Source organism: Girardinichthys multiradiatus, chromosome 24, assembly GCF_021462225.1.
Source record: "Girardinichthys multiradiatus isolate DD_20200921_A chromosome 24, DD_fGirMul_XY1, whole genome shotgun sequence".
NCBI classification, from domain to species: Eukaryota; Metazoa; Chordata; class Actinopteri; order Cyprinodontiformes; family Goodeidae; genus Girardinichthys; species Girardinichthys multiradiatus.
The window spans coordinates 19,368,354-19,385,761 of NC_061816.1; the positions used below are offsets into that span (position 1 = coordinate 19,368,354).

Below are 17,408 nucleotides of genomic sequence, written 5' to 3' on the forward strand. Positions count from 1 at the left end.
CCCAGCCCAAGCCTTCCCCACCGCCATACACACACACACACATGCACCTGGGCTATAGAAAAATCCATAATTTCTATCTGCCTGCCTAGCAGTGGCACTTTCCATCCTTCCTTTACTCCATCCTTCTCTCTTTTAATCACTTGTCCATTATAATCAGTCAGATAATTAGCGTATTGACCTCTTCAGGTTGACACCTGGCTGTGAACACCTTCGTTTCCATGACAGCATGGATATTCCAGTAATTGTACTCAATGTTATAAGCTTATTAGGCTGTACCCTGCTGAAATAAACATGCACACAAAGACAAGAAAACAGTGAATGCTCTAAATAACAGCTTGCTCACACCTTTATCTGGCCTTGTTTCCCTCTCACCCTCTGACTTAAAGCTACCTGATACTGAACATATTTATTTCTAGCCTCACATTCACATCTATAGCTTTAGTTTCACCTAAAACAACCGTTTGGCTTTCACATGCTTGTTGAAATAAATTCAGATTTCTCCTTTAGGTTCAGCTTTCCTCGACTGTCAGCACCACCAAGCAGTCCGAGATGACCCACTCTGGTATGGTGACCGTTACCAAGGTGACCACGAGGGAAAAGGTGTCGGCTTTGCGCCACACTCGAGAGTCGCCACCTCCTCAAAAAAAGAGACAAGTGGTTGTGGATTCTGAGCTCAGGAAAAGGTGAGTGTGTGTCCAGACTGCTGCTTTCCAATGATATTAGCTGTTGCTAAACATTCTCTAAATTATATGACCTGTTCAGTTTCATGCACCCTTTTCTGCTCTCCTATCTCAGCAGGTAGGTCATAGTAGTGACTATATGGTTAGGCCTGGTGCCAATAGTAGAATCTGAGTGGAGAACTATGTATTAGAACGTTGTATTCAGCCCCTTTTTTCTGATACCCTTAAATAAAATCCAGTGCAACAACCTGCCTACAGAAGGCACCTAATTAGTAGTGGCAGCATTTTTACTCTTCCTAATGCTTTGGATCTAAAATTTAGATAGATTTATTTTGCTTTACAGCAGTTAGTCCATTGCATACCCTTTCAGCTACTTCCTCGTTTTCCTCATGGTCAAACTTCAAAGTATTTTGTTGGGGTTTTGTGATAGATCAACACAAAGTAGCACATTATTGTAAAATGAGAAAATCTAAGTTTTTGGCTAACATGCAATATGCTATGAATACCAGAAAACTGATGCTGCACATCACCCTGGATAAGTACATCCACTGTGACAGATGGTGGTGGGAGCATCATGGTGTTCTTCAGCAGGGACAGCGAAGCCAGTCAAAGCTGAATAAATGGATGGAGCTAAACATTAACAGGGCACTCCTGGAAGAAAGCTAACATGTATTGCAGTTTGTCGAAGTAATGTGCCAGAACCTGACAAAGTTAACGAAGGATGAATATTTTGTAAAGCACAATGACAGAGCTTATAAGCTGTGGCATCAGGAGCAGTGGAATGTTGTTACAGGCAGCTCTCTTAGCATCTGGCTGTCAGGGTCTTCTTTATGCCCTCGTTGGGCTTTTTTGACATATGGTGGCTCCCAACGTGTTGAGAAGGTATTGGTTCAAGACAGACCACCCTATCAAAGGAGTAGAAGATTGTGCACCAAGCATTAGAGACCCACCGACATCTTCACCTGTCATGTGAACACAGGTATCAGTCTCCAGCCTGTGTCATCATGGCCTGTCTCGACAATTCGAATCTCCTATTATAAAGTAGCTGAAATTTTCCAATGATTTAATCCTGAATTGCATTTACCAGAAAATTGTCTCTATGAACTGTTTTGTGCTCCACAATGCTGAAGTAGCCTTTACAGCAAATTCAACATCTGTGTATGTATTTTTTTTCCTTTGTGCGTCTGATTGTTTGCACCATTAGGTTTGACGTTGACTTCACAGAGGTCCACAGCTACATGACCCGTGGCGAGGCCATTCTGCAGAGCCCAGAGCTCTCCGTGTCCCGCAAAGATGGGAGCATTCGGGAGCTGCATGACAAAGTGCAGGTAAAAAACTGTTTAGTGCTGTATGTGAGAAAAATCCCCCACAGCTAGAGTCTGCTGAGATCTGTGCTGCTGGAATACCATTACCCAGCTGGGTCAGGAATGGCTTTTACATCTCATTTAGCAGTCATACCTGAAATGATTGTTTGAAATGTAATTATTCAACAAGATGGTTTTCAAATGTGTCAGACTTTGTTTTAAAGAATGTTGGTACAATATGGAGGTATCCAGTTTAACCCCTAACCCATTATGCATAAAGTATTACATAAATTAAATTGACACTAAATGCAGAAGAGCAAAAGCCTCCTTAATGTGATAGTAATCGAAGTCTATGTGAGTGATGTTAATCCACACAGGAGTAGCCACTATCAAAAATTTCTTTTTATTTCTAAATTTCTGATATCTAAATAAAATGGCACTCTGGACAGAGTCTACAGATGAAAGTAAATACAGTGATGTAGAGACATGGAAAATTCAGATCTCGGCTAGGATGTGGGATATTATCAAATCTACACTCCAAAGATTGTGAAAAGGTCTCTGTTAAGAATACAATTACATCTGAAGGTAATTGACAACACCCAGTAGGACGGCGTTCCAAATGATTAAATCTACTATCCTGAATTACTAAACATTCCCTTAAAATAGTTTTTGTGTGTCAGCCACAATAAAAGGGTGAGCAATACTTCATTGAAGTTCATAAAGCCTTTATTTCGGTCAGAGTGAGTTGAAATAAAAATGCATAAATCAATGGATTAATTTCAAGAAAGGATAAGAAAATTAAGTTTAGAAGATGTACTGTGTAGTCTGGATTAATTATAAAACCTTTAAAATAGAGCGTTTCCCTCTCATGGAGGCTAATAATCTTGAGTGCAGGTGTCAGGGGTTAGATTCCTGAACTTTGGACCTTCTCTACTTGTCTTTCTCTCTGCCCATCTATAAATACTGTTAAATTAGGCCAGTGGTACAACAAAATCTTTAAATCAAACAAAATAAATTCCTCTTCATTTTAGTACCAATGCCAAGTTTCAAAGGAGATGCTAACTGTAGCATCTTTAATGGTTAGCCAGTTGCAATACTCTCACTGTGCTAACAAATTGTTCATAACTAAATCTTTTTAGCTAGTCTCACAAGCCATCAGCACAACAGTTCATCTCCGGAACTACTTCCTTCTTACTTCAAATTAAGAGTCTCAAACAATGATGCAACAGGTTCTCAGGCTTAAAGCATTCACCTTTTAATGCGGGGCCAGTAAAAATATTATACACTGATAACTACTATAGAAGGAGTTAGAGAGACTTTGAAAAGAGATGTTGTAGCATTTGTACACCCCCAGTAATAAAATCCACTCAGTGCTTTTACATTAGCACCTTTAAGCCAGATTCAGGGAAAGAAATACATGTGATGAAAAAAGGTTAGAATATTTCCTTTTCTCCAGTACTCTCCTAAATGAGACTAATTTTCAAGTTTTGTTATTTGAGTGCAAGTTTGATATTTTGCCATTTGACATCAGATATGTCCGGGAAAAAAACAAGTCCCCACAGAAACCATTTATTAAAAGCCACAATTTCAAATGCATGTTTTGAACATATGATAACATCAACATTAGCAGCCTGCAGGAGGCAGTAGAGAGCCTGTGCCAAATTCCCCCACCCTGGTCAGAGATGTTTTATGGTTGCAATATATGCCTTGAGAAAGTATTCATAGCGCTTTTCCACATTTTGTCACACTTAGTCCAAATAAAAATCTGAAAAGTGTGGACTGTTTGTATTCAGTCTCCCCCACCTCAGTACATTGTTGGACCACGTTTGTTGCAGTTTCAGCCACAAGTCTTACAGCTGCCAGCTGTACCTGCATCTAGAGACACACCTAGAACAAAATACTTTAAGCTCAGTTAGATTGGATGGAGAGCATCTATGAACATTAGTTTTTAGGTTGTCACAGATTCTCAATGTGGGTTTAGCCTAAAATGCAGCATTGCGTCTCACCTCGTAAATGGACAGAACCGTATAAGGTTTCGAAATACAATAAACGGTTCTTGAGTTTAACTTTTTTTTTAAATATCTGTCAATCATTTATGACCCTACACCAACCTGCTGTCACTGGCAACGCGTACTCTCACCAGTTTTCAGACTTTCAATTGTAAAACATATGGCTGTCATAATGTCTCCTTTGTGTTGGTCTGTCCCTTAAAATCCCAATAAAAACATTGAAATTTGTGTTTGTAACACAACAAAATGAATCAAAGGTTAGAACCCATCGTTTCCCTCATTAATTACAGTAACTGCTCTGATGTTAAACTGTCAGTCTTTTTGTCAGTCAGCCTCTCCATTCTGTTATGTTGTGCAGCTTCTCTTTCTTCCTGTGCTGAACCAACTCCCCTCTCCCTGCGGTTCTGTCTCTTTGCCACAGGCCATAGACAGAGAGCGGCCAGAGAAGTACAGAAAGCTTCAGGAGGCAACACGCACGGCGCAGACCCTCGTCGAGCAGGGTACTCGCACGCTCACACGCTGGCATGCACACCCCGTCTGTCCCCATGGCAACGCCTCCACCTGTCCCACCTTCTCTGCTCGTCTCCATAGAAACACCGATGGAGAAACACGCAGAGAAAGGGGACAGAGATGTATCTTTTTGTGTCCTCACCTCTGTCCTTGTGTAATTGTTGGCATCCCTGAAAGCAGAAAAAAGCTCAATTTATACTTGTCTCTCCTTCCAACATTCTGCCGACCAAAACAGAACACTTTTAAAGGTCTTCGCCAGCTGTTTTTCTTACCAAGAAACAAAACTAAATGAACAGAACCAAATTAAATTAACATGTCTCTAAAATTCTCATGAGTTGGACAAAGATAAGTTTGTCAAAAACACATATTTTAAACATATTTTTATTTTTATTTTTTAAAGATATTTTTTCGGCACTAGTGGCCTTTATTTATTTATTTTTTGACCGTAGGCAGACAGGAAAGAGGGGTAGAGAGAGGGGGAGACAATCGGCAAATGTTGCCAGGTCTGGGACTCGAACCCGGGATAGCTGCTTCGAGGACTGTAGCTCTGCACATGGTCGCGCGCTTAACCCCTACAACATCAGGGCCGCGCCTATTTTAATCATATTTTAAGCTGGATAGTGAAAATGCCTTTTACATAAAAAATAACATTGCTGAAGGACAAAGCCTAGGTTGCTAGCACAGAGAGATGCATGGAGGGGTTGTGATATTTTTTTATGTTTTTTATTGGCATCCAAATAAGTTTGCTTACTTGCCTATTTTGTAGAATAAATGCCAAAACGGGCTCCCCGGTTTAGTGAACATTAAAGAGTAGTGTGACCATACAGGAATCTATCAGTAACTGTCAATTTCCCCTCTGCTTCCAGTGTTCCAGTTTTAACTCAGAGATGCATCCCAAATCCATTTTACACCGACAAACATGCTATGAACACACTAGAAAATATAAATAATCTGTCCTGTCATTCCCAAAATAAACATTAAATAGTATAGAAGGAAGGAGTCAATGACATGGACCCACAATGGCAGGAAAAAACAGTGTAGTGCTCTTAACTGCCCTGGCTAGCAGCTATTGTATGGAGTAAATCCATTTATAATCGCTTCAATAATCATTCTCGGCCCATTGCTGTTAGATTTTTAGTCATAACGGACAGAGTTTATTAGCATGCTGCATCTACCACCGCTGCTCTAAGTAACTCAACTATGTTTATACATTAACATGTTTTAGTAAAATTATGAATGAATTTAATATTAAAGTCTGTAAACATAATGATACCACAGAAAATGATGTATCTGCTCAACACCTGGAACAAGCTTATTTCATCTCAAAAACCAAAATTACAATAAATGACAACATAATTGTCAGGAGATAACTCTTTATTCAGCTGCTCGGTCAGCTCAATCTTCCTGGTTTTGTGGCTCATACACCCTCCCATGTTTTCAGACAACAGCAGGAACATCCTCTTGAATGCTCCCAGTGTGACTGGACAGAATAAAATCCTTGAGGTATCCTGGCTGTAGTCTGCCTCATAACTTACTTTTTAGTGGAGAGACTTTAAACTGACGTAGGTATAGTCGAGCAGTCTTCCACCAACTATGCTTCCCCCTGGTGACGACCTTAGGGGAGTTTTTGTTTACTTCCATTTCTTTGTTACATATTTGGACATTATTCTTCAAAACCAGTGCACTAACTATTTAAAGTGGTGCATATTGGTGAGCTGAGACCTTTAAACTCACGGGGCAGGGCTTTTTGTGTGGAAATGAACAACACCTCTTTGGTAATTAAAAAGTACTTTAAAGGATAACACTGTGAATGACAGCTCCACTGGTGTCGAGCCCAATGAAGATTTTATTTTTATAACAGCAGTATTACAAAGTATTTGTCCCCTTACAGAATTGTCCGTTTTGTTTTTCGTCACATTGAAATATTTCAAATCATTGAACACATCTTAGTATCAGACAAATGTACAAAAAGCAGTTTTCTAAATTATAATTTTAATTATTAAGGGGAAAAATCTTCCAAACCAGTCTGGTCCTCTGTGAAAAAGTAATCGCCCACCTAGTTAAATCATGAACTATCAGTGATTATAATCGTTTTTTGGAAAGCTGAGTTGAATTTCACAAATTGTACCCTGGTTTAATTACTGCCAGACCTGTAAGTTCAAGAAAAAAATGCAATAGATGATCAACTCAAATATTAGTGTGGAAAGGGTTAAAAGTAGTTTCTAAAATGGGTAAGAATAGCATCCATGGAAAGGTTCTAAGGTGAAAACCACCGGTGACTAAAAAACAAAAAAGGTCCATCTCACGTGCTAAAAACATCTTGATTATTCCCCAGACTTTTGGAATAAATTATTTGGACCGTCAAGACTAAAGTGGAAGTTTTTGTTTCCTGGTTTTGTCTGATGTGAAACTAATACAGCATTTAAATGGTAAATGGACTGAACTTATATAGCGCTTTTCCAGTTATACAGACCACTCAAAGCGCTTTACACTAGCGCCACATTCACCCAATCGCACTCACTAACGCTCACACATTCATACACCGATACGCAGATCGGTAGGCAGGTTAAGTGCCTTGCCCAGGGGCACATCAACATATGGCAGGAGGAAGCTGGAATCGAACCCACAACCTTCTGATTGCAAGACGACTACTCTTCCTACTGAGCCACAGTTGCCTCATTCATTTCAGAAATAGATCTTCATTGCTGTTATTGATGGAGTCATACATTCTGCTCCTAAAGGAGAATGTCCTGCCATCGGTTTATGTTATCTAATCAAAGTCTTAACGTTAATCTCATTGACATGCATTGATATGACTTTAAACATGTGTCTCAATTAAAAACAATTCTGCAAAGAGTGGGCCACAGTTCCTCCATGATGATGTATTGGACCTGTTATTTATGGCGAATGCCTTATAACAGTTGTTGCCGCCAAGGGTGGAACGGACAGTTTTTTATGTTTAGGATGGAATTACTTTTTCACTAATAGCCAGCTTAGGTTGGATACCTGTTGGGACTAATAGCTAAGTTATTTTATATATGTACTTATTGGAGGGCATAAGAAACCTACTATTTGTTTTCTCATCTCAACATTACTAACAACTCCAACTCTCTGCAGAGGGGAGCCGTGCAGATGACATTGCACAGGCAGCAGATCAACTGAACCAGCGCTGGGCGGGATTCTGTGTCTTGTTGGCGGACCGACTGACATGGCTGGCTTACCAGACAAAGGTACACAACATGCCTGTACATCCTGCAAGTCTATGGTTCTATAGATCAAGACATGGTAAAATGATCTGTTATTATTCAGGTCGGTACTCATATGTACAACAACAAACAACCAATTCCCACATTGTCTGTTTATTTAACAAAAAGGAGAGAATGTAAGGCAAGGCAAGTTTATTTATATAGCACATTTCAGTAGCAAGACAATTCAAAGTGCACACATGAAGAAAAATAAAAAACCTAATAGGCAAAGTACATTACAGTGACATAAAGGTAATTAATAAATAAAGAATGATGGATAAGAAAACGAAAGGAACGTTCGTTCGTTCGTCGTCTTCCGCTTATCCAGGACCGGGTCGCGGTCCCCAGCCTCTGTTTCCACCACGGAATGCGTGATGGCAGGATTGAGGAGATCCTCGAAGTATTCCTTCCACCGCCCGATAATGTCCTCAGTCGAGGTCAGCAGTCTCCCGCCCCCACTATAAACAATGTTGGCAAAGCACTGCTTCCCCCTCCTGAGGCGCCGGACGGTTTGCCAGAATCGCTTCGAGGCCAACCAGTAGTCCTTCTCCATGGCCTCACCAAACTCTTCCCAGGCCCGAGTTTTTGCCTCTGCCACAGCCCGGGCCGCAGCACGCTTGGCCTCACGGTACCCGTCAGCCGCCTCAGGAGTCCCACAAGCCAACCACAGCCGATAGGACTCCTTCTTCAGCTTAACAGCATCCCTTACTGCCGGTGTCCACCACCGGGTTCTGGGATTGCCGCCACGACAGGCACCGCAGACCTTACGGCCGCAGCTATGGGCAGCAGCATCGACAATAGATGCAGAGAACATGGTCCACTCGGACTCTATGTCTCCAACATCCCCCGGGATCTGGTCGAAGCTCTCCCGGAGGTGGGAGTTGAATACATCCCTGGCCGTGGGCTCCGCCAGGCGTTCCCAGCAGACCCTCACTATGCGCTTGGGCCTGCCGAGTCTGTCCGGCTTTCTCCTCCTCCAGCGGATCCAACTCACCACCAGGTGATGATCAGTGGACAGCTCAGCCCCTCTCTTCACCCGAGTGTCCAAAACATGCGGCCGAAGGTCTGATGATACGACAACAAAGTCGATCATCGACCTCCTGCCTAGGGTGTCCTGGTGCCAAGTGCACTGATGGACACCCTTATGTTTGAACATGGTGTTCGTTATGGACAATCCGTGACTAGCACAGAAGTCCAATAACAAAACACCACTCGGATTCAGATCGGGGAGGCCATTCCTCCCGATCACGCCTCTCCAGGTGTCACTGTCATTCCCCACGTGGGCGTTGAAGTCCCCCAGCAGAATAATGGAGTCCCCGGGAGGGGCACTATCTAGCACCCCCGACAGGGACGCCAAGAAGGCAGGGTACTCTGCACTACCACTCGGCCCGTAGGCTGAAATGATAGTCAGAGACCTCTCCCCAACCCGAAGGCGCAGGGATACGACCCTCTCATCCACTGGGGTAAACCCCAACACGAGACGGCTGAGCTGGGGGGCAACAAGCAAACCCACACCAGCCCGCCGCCTCTCCCCGTGGGCCACTCCAGAGTAGAAGAGAGTCCAACCCCTCTCAAGGAGATGGGTTCCAGAGCCCACGCTGTGCGTGGAGGCGAGCCCGACTATTTCTAGTCGATATCTCTCGACCTCCCGCACAAGCTCAGACTCCTTCCCCCCCAGCGAGGTGACATTCCACGTCCCTAGAACCAGCCTAAGCATCCGGGGATCGGGCCGTTGAGGTCTCCACCTTCGTCCGCCACCCAATCCTCTTTGCACCGGTCCCTCACGGTTCCCCCTGCAGGTGGTGGGCCCACTGGAGGATGGCCTCGCGTCTCTCGTTCGGGCTTGGCCCGGCCGGGTCCCGCGAGGAGCAACCCGGCCACCAGGCGCTCTCCGACGAGTCCCGACCCCAGGCCTGGCTCCAAGGTGGGACCCCGGCTCCGCCGTACCGGGCGACGTCACGTGCCTCGATATTGTGTTCTTCATGAGGGGTTCTTGAACCATTCTTTGTCTGACCCATCACCTAGAACCTGTTTGCCATGGGAGACCCTACCAGGGGCATTTAGGCCCCAGACAACATAGCCTCTAGAATCATTTGAGCACTCAAACCCCTCCACCACGTTAAGGTGATGGTTCAAGGAGGGGACGAAAGGAACGTTGGTCTGAAAACTAAGAAAAATAAGGTTTTAATCTTGATTTGAAGCAACTTAGGGTTTCAGCACTTTTACAGTTTTCTGGGAGTTTTTTCCAGATTAGTGGATCATAAGAACTGAAAGCTGCTTCTCCATGTTTGGTTCTGGTTCTGGGTATGCAGAGTAGATTTGAGCCAGCAATAAGTCTGTAATGTATTTTGGTGCTAAGCCATTCGGTGATTTATAGACTAACAGAAGTATTTTAAACTCTATTCTCTGAGCTACAGGGAGCCAGTGTAGGGACTTTAGAACCGGGGTGATGTGCTCCACTTTCTTAGTTCTAGTGAGACGCAGGCAGCAGCATTCTGGATCAACGTTTTAGGCAGACCTGTGAAGACATCGTTGCAGTAATCAATTCTACTAAAGATGAACACATGAATTAGTTTTTTAAGGTCCTCCTGAAACATTAGTCCTTTAATCCTGGAGATGTTCTTTAGGTGATAGAAGGCTGACCTTGTTGCTATATTTATGTGCCTATGGAGGTTCAGGTCTGAGTCCATCACTACACCCAGGTTTCCAGCCTGATTGGTGGTTTCTAGCTGTATTAACTGAAGCTGTGTTGTACATCCATGTATTGATTTCTTCTAAGCATTTACCCAGCGCTTGAACGGGTTTATAGTCACCTGGTGACATCGTCACGTATAGCTGTGTGTCGTCTGCATAGTTATAATAATTAATGTTGTTGTTTATTATAATCTGAGTTAGGGGGTGCATGTAGATATTGAATAGGAATGGCCCTAAGATGGACCCTTGGGGAACGCCACGTGTGATTTTTGTGGTCTCTGATGTAAAGTTACCTACTGACACAAAAAAGTCCCTGTCCTTCAAGTAGGATTTAAACCAATCGAGTGCTGTTCCAGAAAGGCCGACCCAGTTTTCCAGGGGCTCTAATAAAATAGAGTGATCAACAGTGTACAGTTAGTATTGATGCATCCAGATTAGTTTACTTTACAAAGGTAATATGAGTTAATAGGAGTACAAAGGAATAAAGCACTGAATAGAATTGTGCAGTTATCCTGCAGCTCCTTTGAAAACCACAACATTTTTAATGCATATGTGTGATAAACAAGTGGAAATAGAAGTAAATCTTATGTAAATTGTGTTTTTGTGCTGCAGGTGCTAGCCTTTTACAGCTTGTATGAGCAGAGTGAGCAGGCAGTGGACAGCAGTGACAACTGGCTCAAAGTCCAGGCACCTCCAGCGTCAGAACCAGAACCCCTCAAAGTACAACTGGACCGATGTCGGGTGAGTGAGGCGACAAGAAGCCTAACTTTATCCATAATGGTACTTCAGAAGCTTTTCAGCCCCACAGTGTTGGCTGCCAAGTAGTACCAGAAGATCTCACACCACAGTATAGTGATTCTAATCTTTTTTTAAATCTTTTATTTTCTTGCTTAAATGCATTTATTAAATTTTTTTCCTGTTCCTTAACCTTATAGTACTTTTATACCCATTTGATTTTTTTCCCCATGCACCTTGCCACAGCTTTATTCTGTAAGTACTTCCCTGTTACTCATTCTCTTTGGTTTAGAAAACAATTTTTCTACTTCGTAGTGCCGTTCAGTACAGCATAAAAACCATTGCAGCATGTGCTTTTCAGTTAAAAGAAGAAACCCTGCTTAAGATAGCTTCCCTATAGTTCCAGCTGGTAAAACTGGAGATTTGAATAGTCATGAACATGGCCATCTAATAATGTTATTAAAATTTGAGGATTAATTTTGGAAAAATACGGACTAAAGAGATCTCGTTGAGATGAAGCAACTTTTATAAGGTGAGTTGGATCTAAACAACTCTGAATAAAACTTAGCAGTTATTTCTGATATTTAACAAAGACTTTTATAAGGTTGCCTGATAGAGAGAGTAGTAGCTCTGCTTGCTCCATCATTTAGGTGCTTATGGCCCTGAAAATGATCACTGCTGATGGGTTGCATCTCTTCACTACAGTAAGTGTTGTAAATCACTGAGGCAAAGGGTTAGATCACTCCTGTTGTCAGATGTCTGTAAAGCCATGGGAACACCCATGGGAGCACATATTTTATTGCTGCTACAGTTCCCTGCAAATGTATTCAAACCCCTACGCAGTTTGTCAAGTTAAATGTATTTTATTGGGATTTTAGGTGATAGACCAACATAAAGTGCAAGTGTAAAGTTGAAGAAAAAGGATAACACAGTTTTCAAAAATGTTTACAAATGTAAATCTGAAAGGTGTGGCATGCATTTGTATTCAGCCTGAGTCAAAACTCTGTTGAACAACAAATCTTTTGGGGTAGGCGTTTACTCTCCTAACTTTGCAAATCTACAAATTTAAATTTGTTCCTAATAGCCAGAGGTCCCAAGGAGTGGAACCTTATTGGCAGTGGAGGTACAAAGTGTCTTTTCTACCAACTTGATTGTATTTTGAATAATTAAACAAATCTTGAAATTGATGTCAGCAACAAAGTAAAAAAGAGTGAGAAGTTGTTTTATCACTGTATTTAATCACCTTCCTGTTAATTACACAGTTTAATGGTTTGTGAGCCGAGGATACTGACTGTTGCAGTTTTACAAGAGGCATTGGTGCGCATCCTTGTTGAATACAAGATTTCCGCTGCTAAGGGGTTAATAGTTTTCATCACCTGACAGAGACACTATCTAAGAAGCTGCACTCCTGGAAGACATTAAGGATAAGGTCTGGCATTGCTGAGCTCTACTCTTAACCCCATGTAACTTTATTGATCACAGTGGGAGTGAAGGATTCACATGCAGTGTCACAAAATGTCATCCTGCTGTGGTTTACAGCCTTTTCAAACAAAGACTAAAATATATATTTTTTACCTTATTTACAGTTTATTGCCACCTCTCTAACATTCAGACCAGGTCATTTTTCTAATGGACGTAAAGTGTGTCAGTGCATGGACGGTATCCCACGGTACAAATGATCAGTGAGATTCTTCCCTGTTCACTATGATTTCATCACTCTGCCTTGGTTAACAAAGAACCTTGTGTTAATGGCTGTGAATGTAGAAAAGATCATGGGGCTTTTGTCTTTTTAATTGTACAAGTAAAGGACATTTCATTTAAAAACTAAAAATTACATAACAAAAAACTGTTTAACTCCCATCATTGTCACTATTGATGATAAAGCACTATTATATGGAATAAAAAGGCTTTTTCAGGACTTAGTTGAAGATGGGTTTAATGTTAAAGTGCCATTTAGGTGCAGTTCTACAGCAGAAAATCTTTTAGATTTTAGGAATATGGAGAAAAAACTAAGAATCCGTATTGTCAACCTGTACAGGGTCTACCCTGTGTCTCGCCCAATGATAGCTGGAGATAGGCACCATCTCCCCTGTGACCCTACACAGACAAGCGGGGATGGATGGATGGAAATAAAGATTTCAAAAAATTCTATTCAGGGTAGAAATATCCAACTGAGTATTTTAGATTCTGAACCAGACAGAATCCAGTCTGGTTTCTTCAGATTCGTACAATGAGAAGCTGTAAAGCAGATGCTAACTGTAACATTGTTAGCAGCTAATGGTTAGCCTGTCACGGTGTTTCTATAGTGCCTACAACTCATTCAGCTGCACAACTGGAAATCTTTTTTGGTCGACTCCATCAACACAACATGCCAATTAAAAGCTACTTCCTTTATTACGCCAAAATAAAAGTCCTAAACATTGATGCGACAGGGTGTCGAGCTAAAGCACACATCTTCATATTTAGGGCCCTTAAATATAGTTTATATGTACCGCACCAGTCAAAGACGGATGCAACTGCATAGCGGTTTACATACTTCACGTTAACAAGAAAAACTGTACAAGATCTCGTTACACTCTGAAACTGACATTCAAATGGAGTGAAAAGGATTTAGGATTGTTAGAAGTTGACAGTCAAAGTCCTAAATTCCCCCCAATCTGTAGCAAAATTTAACAAGACATATGTCCAACAGTGTTGAAGGCTTTGCCCTGAAGATCTTTAGGTGCAGTCTTTTAACATTCTCCAAAATCTCAATCTCAAAACTTTGCTCATATCCTTCCCTTCTGTGTCAACAGGAGGAGGTGGCTCGCCTGTCCTCCCTGCAGCCCCAGGTGGACCTCCTTGAAAAGCAGTTGAAGGAATTGAAAGATGAAAAGGAAGGAGAGGAGGACCCTTCTGCCTTTTTGGATGCTGACATCACTGCCTTCAAAGAACACTATCGGAAGGTCCTGGAGGATCTGCGGGCCAGAGAGAGGCAGCTACAACTGGGTGAGAACGTAGACATGCATACTGTAAGCAGAACATATCCTGTCACTACAGAAACCAGGTCCAAATCAGGTTACCTTGGTAGAATTTAATGGACCAAACTTTGGTGGTAACTAGTATGTTTTGGGATTTCTCTGAACCTTTCATGTGGAGCTTTGTGGTTGAATTTTCCCAGCATTTGTCATCATTCTGTTACTCATACATTTTTTTTTTTTTCAAAAGGTTTTACAGGAATAACTGGTTCTGTTTTCAAACTTGAAATCCAAACCCAAGTTTTACAATATAGACCCTCAACTGAAATAAATTACTAACATCCAAACTCTTTCTAAGTTAAAATGTATTGCAATAGCAGATTTTGAAGGAAAAACAGAATTCCACCTTCAGTGGCTTGTTGAGGCAATGGAAGAAAATGTTATGATGTTTTTTTTTTTTTTTTCAGTTTTTACAATTAGTGAATTACTGAATATGATTCATTGCCCAATTTAATTTGCATTGGTGTAATGTCAGATGGGCCTTGGACATGCAGAGAACCAATAAAAAGGCCAGGAGTCCTTCCTGCCCTCTTAAGATTGTCTTGACAGCAAGGACATTTAAACAGATTTAAACAGCACTTCGTCTTGTCTTGTGAATAATTTCCACCAAGCAACTTGAATAAAAACGTCCAGAAATTCAGAGAATGTGTGTAGTTTTCTTTAGATTTATTAAAGCCAAACTTAAAAGCAAACCTTTCAACTTCCACAGCATAGCCAGTGGGTGTTATGTATAATTTGACTGGGGCTTATTTCTGTATGTAATCATCTTCTCTGTTTACAAAGCTGCAACAAGCCTAGACTACCTTTCAGCCTCTAAAACCTGTCTTTATTTCTGCCTTCAGTTTTGGAAAGCTTGCCCCCAGCTCGATATAAGGAGACCATATCAACACTTTTGGCATGGTTGCAGCAGTGCGAAGCCAAACTTTCCATCCCATCAACGGCTGTTACAGAGTATCCCATTATGGAGCAGAGGCTGAAGGACCTTCAGGTACTCAGAAAAGATTTAACCCTACACACAAGAACAATGGTAGAAAAACATAAAGGGTTTTGCTGTTAGAGGCAATAATTTTAGTAGTGACAGAAATTAAAGTAAGACAGCAATCAGGAAGAAATGTCTAAATATGCCTCAAACATCTAGTGAACTTGAATGTTGTGCTGTCAGTACTTACAGTTCCAATTCATAAGTTTAGCTTAACTCATCGTAACCATGAATAACATTAATTCATTCATTCCAGAAGCTGAGTATTAGCATATTTTATCCGTTCTGAAATCAGTTTTGATGTATGTTTGGGATCATTTACATTGCTGAACAGCCTGTTCCATGTTTCAATAATTGTGACAGGCTGTGGCAAAACCAGGAACAAGTCTACCCGGGGTAATTTTGAGTTATTTACAGATCCTGAAAGAGTGGGGTCTACGCTTTCCAAAGATGTCAAACTTGTGGAAATCGAAAAGAATTGAAGAAGATATGACCATTTGAATGTTTGGCATTCTTCAAAGTACTTTAAGGAAAAAACAGGCTTCAAAGCTGGAAGCTGGGCGGTAACAAAAGCTGTTAATTTGAATAACTGTGATTAGCTTGCTGCAACACCTCGCCCAATAATGTTTGTCAACAGAAGCTCCAATAACTGCAGTCATTGAACTCACAGCACCATTTTCCATGTAAAGATCATTTACAGCACTGCATTACAATATCTGTGTGCATTTAAAAACATATTTCAACTGTCCAAACAATTACAACACCAGATTTATTGGTAACACACACACAAGAAAAACTAAGTAAAAAACTTAACTTAAAACACTTGATATTTACAAAATTGAGAACATTTTTAAAAATTATTTCTGCATGTTATTTGTGTCTGCAAATTGCATCATGACTGCAACTTGGTCTGTAATTAACTTGTTGATACATTGTTATTCCCGGCTCTTTTTGTTTTTTAAAGGAACGTTTCAATTGGAGTGTTTTTATGGACCATTTTAAACTGCAAAGAAATACAACAAGTCTTCCAGGTTGCAGCAACCAATCACTCAATAGGTGGGACAATAAGACAGCGGTTTGGGGGTTGGTGATCAATGTGTGTCTGATCAGAATGCTGGTATGAATAGAGCTATGGGCCAATAGTTTACACCTTTTGAATATGTGTTTCTGAACAGGGGAAACAAAGGAAAATATGATACTTCATAATATATATATTTTTTTAAGTTGTCAAACTCACTCCAAGATGTCTCAAGATGTCCTCTGCAGCTCCTCTGCCCCCAATTAACGTCAGCTGAATACTAGGAATGTTCTCCAAAGTTATGCAGTCACTATCATCAATTTCTTCTGCTTGAACTCCTTCTGATTCAGAATCTAAAGAGAGTCTGGCGTTGTCATTGGTTCTGCCACGGTTCAGTTCTTGGGCGATGCGTTCAGCTTGGTCCATCTTCAAGAAACACATCCTTTTTTAAATAGCAGCTACTTTAAGTAGCCATGTGCTTGCTTCAAATATGCAGTTTATTGGCCGACACGCATAACAAAACCCAGCGCAGAGCCGAACAAGCCGCTAAATAAACGAGCTGTGGGTTTTCCCTCCCTGATATGCAGGTGTAGGCTGCCTTGGTTTTACGTTGAAAACAGGCTGAGTTTAAACACAAAATTTACCGTTTTAAAACCTCTGAAACTGTCGTTTAGAGCACTAACTGGTTACTTCATAACATAACATTTTGCAATAAAAAAAAAATGACTCTTTTCTCAGAAATGGATGGTTTTTGCTCTTTTTCTCTGTTTGCGCTCTGCCAACTTGTTCCTATTGTTTAGAGAAACTAGGCTATAGTTTCTCTAAACTCACCCCTCAGCAAAGATTCTGAGCAGATCGAGATCCTTGTTTGTTTTACAAAATGAATCAATTATTAAATTAATCACCATATATTAAGTTTATTTTTCGATGAAACTGTTAAAATTGTATTTATTAACCACAGGATTATAAAGCCGCTGTGGCAGATGGGAGAAAATCTTAATTTAAACTCTGTAGTTATGGGTTGTTTAATCTATATGACTAGATGGTGTTGACAGCACAACTGTTTACATTTACAAATCCCTAAAAACTACCAACATGGGACTGGTTTTATGTCTCTGCCAGTCGGTCTAATCAGTTTTTACTATAAATAGTAATGTTTTATTGCCAGTGGTGATGTAAACAACCAAGGCAGCCAGCTTATAAAAGGATGCTTCTTC

At 41.1% G+C, this 17,408-nt stretch overlaps 1 protein-coding gene across 5 annotated transcripts in view; it reads left to right on the forward strand.

The window, feature by feature from the left end:
- The window catches only part of dmd (dystrophin), a 361,839-nt gene that overhangs the window by 212,570 nt on the left and 131,861 nt on the right, over window positions 1–17,408 (forward strand). For all 5 annotated transcript variants that reach the window (XM_047355828.1, XM_047355826.1, XM_047355823.1 and 2 more), the window contains 7 exons: window positions 508–683; window positions 1,885–2,008; window positions 4,415–4,493; window positions 7,621–7,733; window positions 11,055–11,183; window positions 13,973–14,165; window positions 15,037–15,182. In XM_047355828.1, the coding sequence (XP_047211784.1) occupies window positions 508–683; window positions 1,885–2,008; window positions 4,415–4,493; window positions 7,621–7,733; window positions 11,055–11,183; window positions 13,973–14,165; window positions 15,037–15,182 (960 nt within the window). The remainder of the gene's footprint in view (window positions 1–507; window positions 684–1,884; window positions 2,009–4,414; window positions 4,494–7,620; window positions 7,734–11,054; window positions 11,184–13,972; window positions 14,166–15,036; window positions 15,183–17,408) is intronic.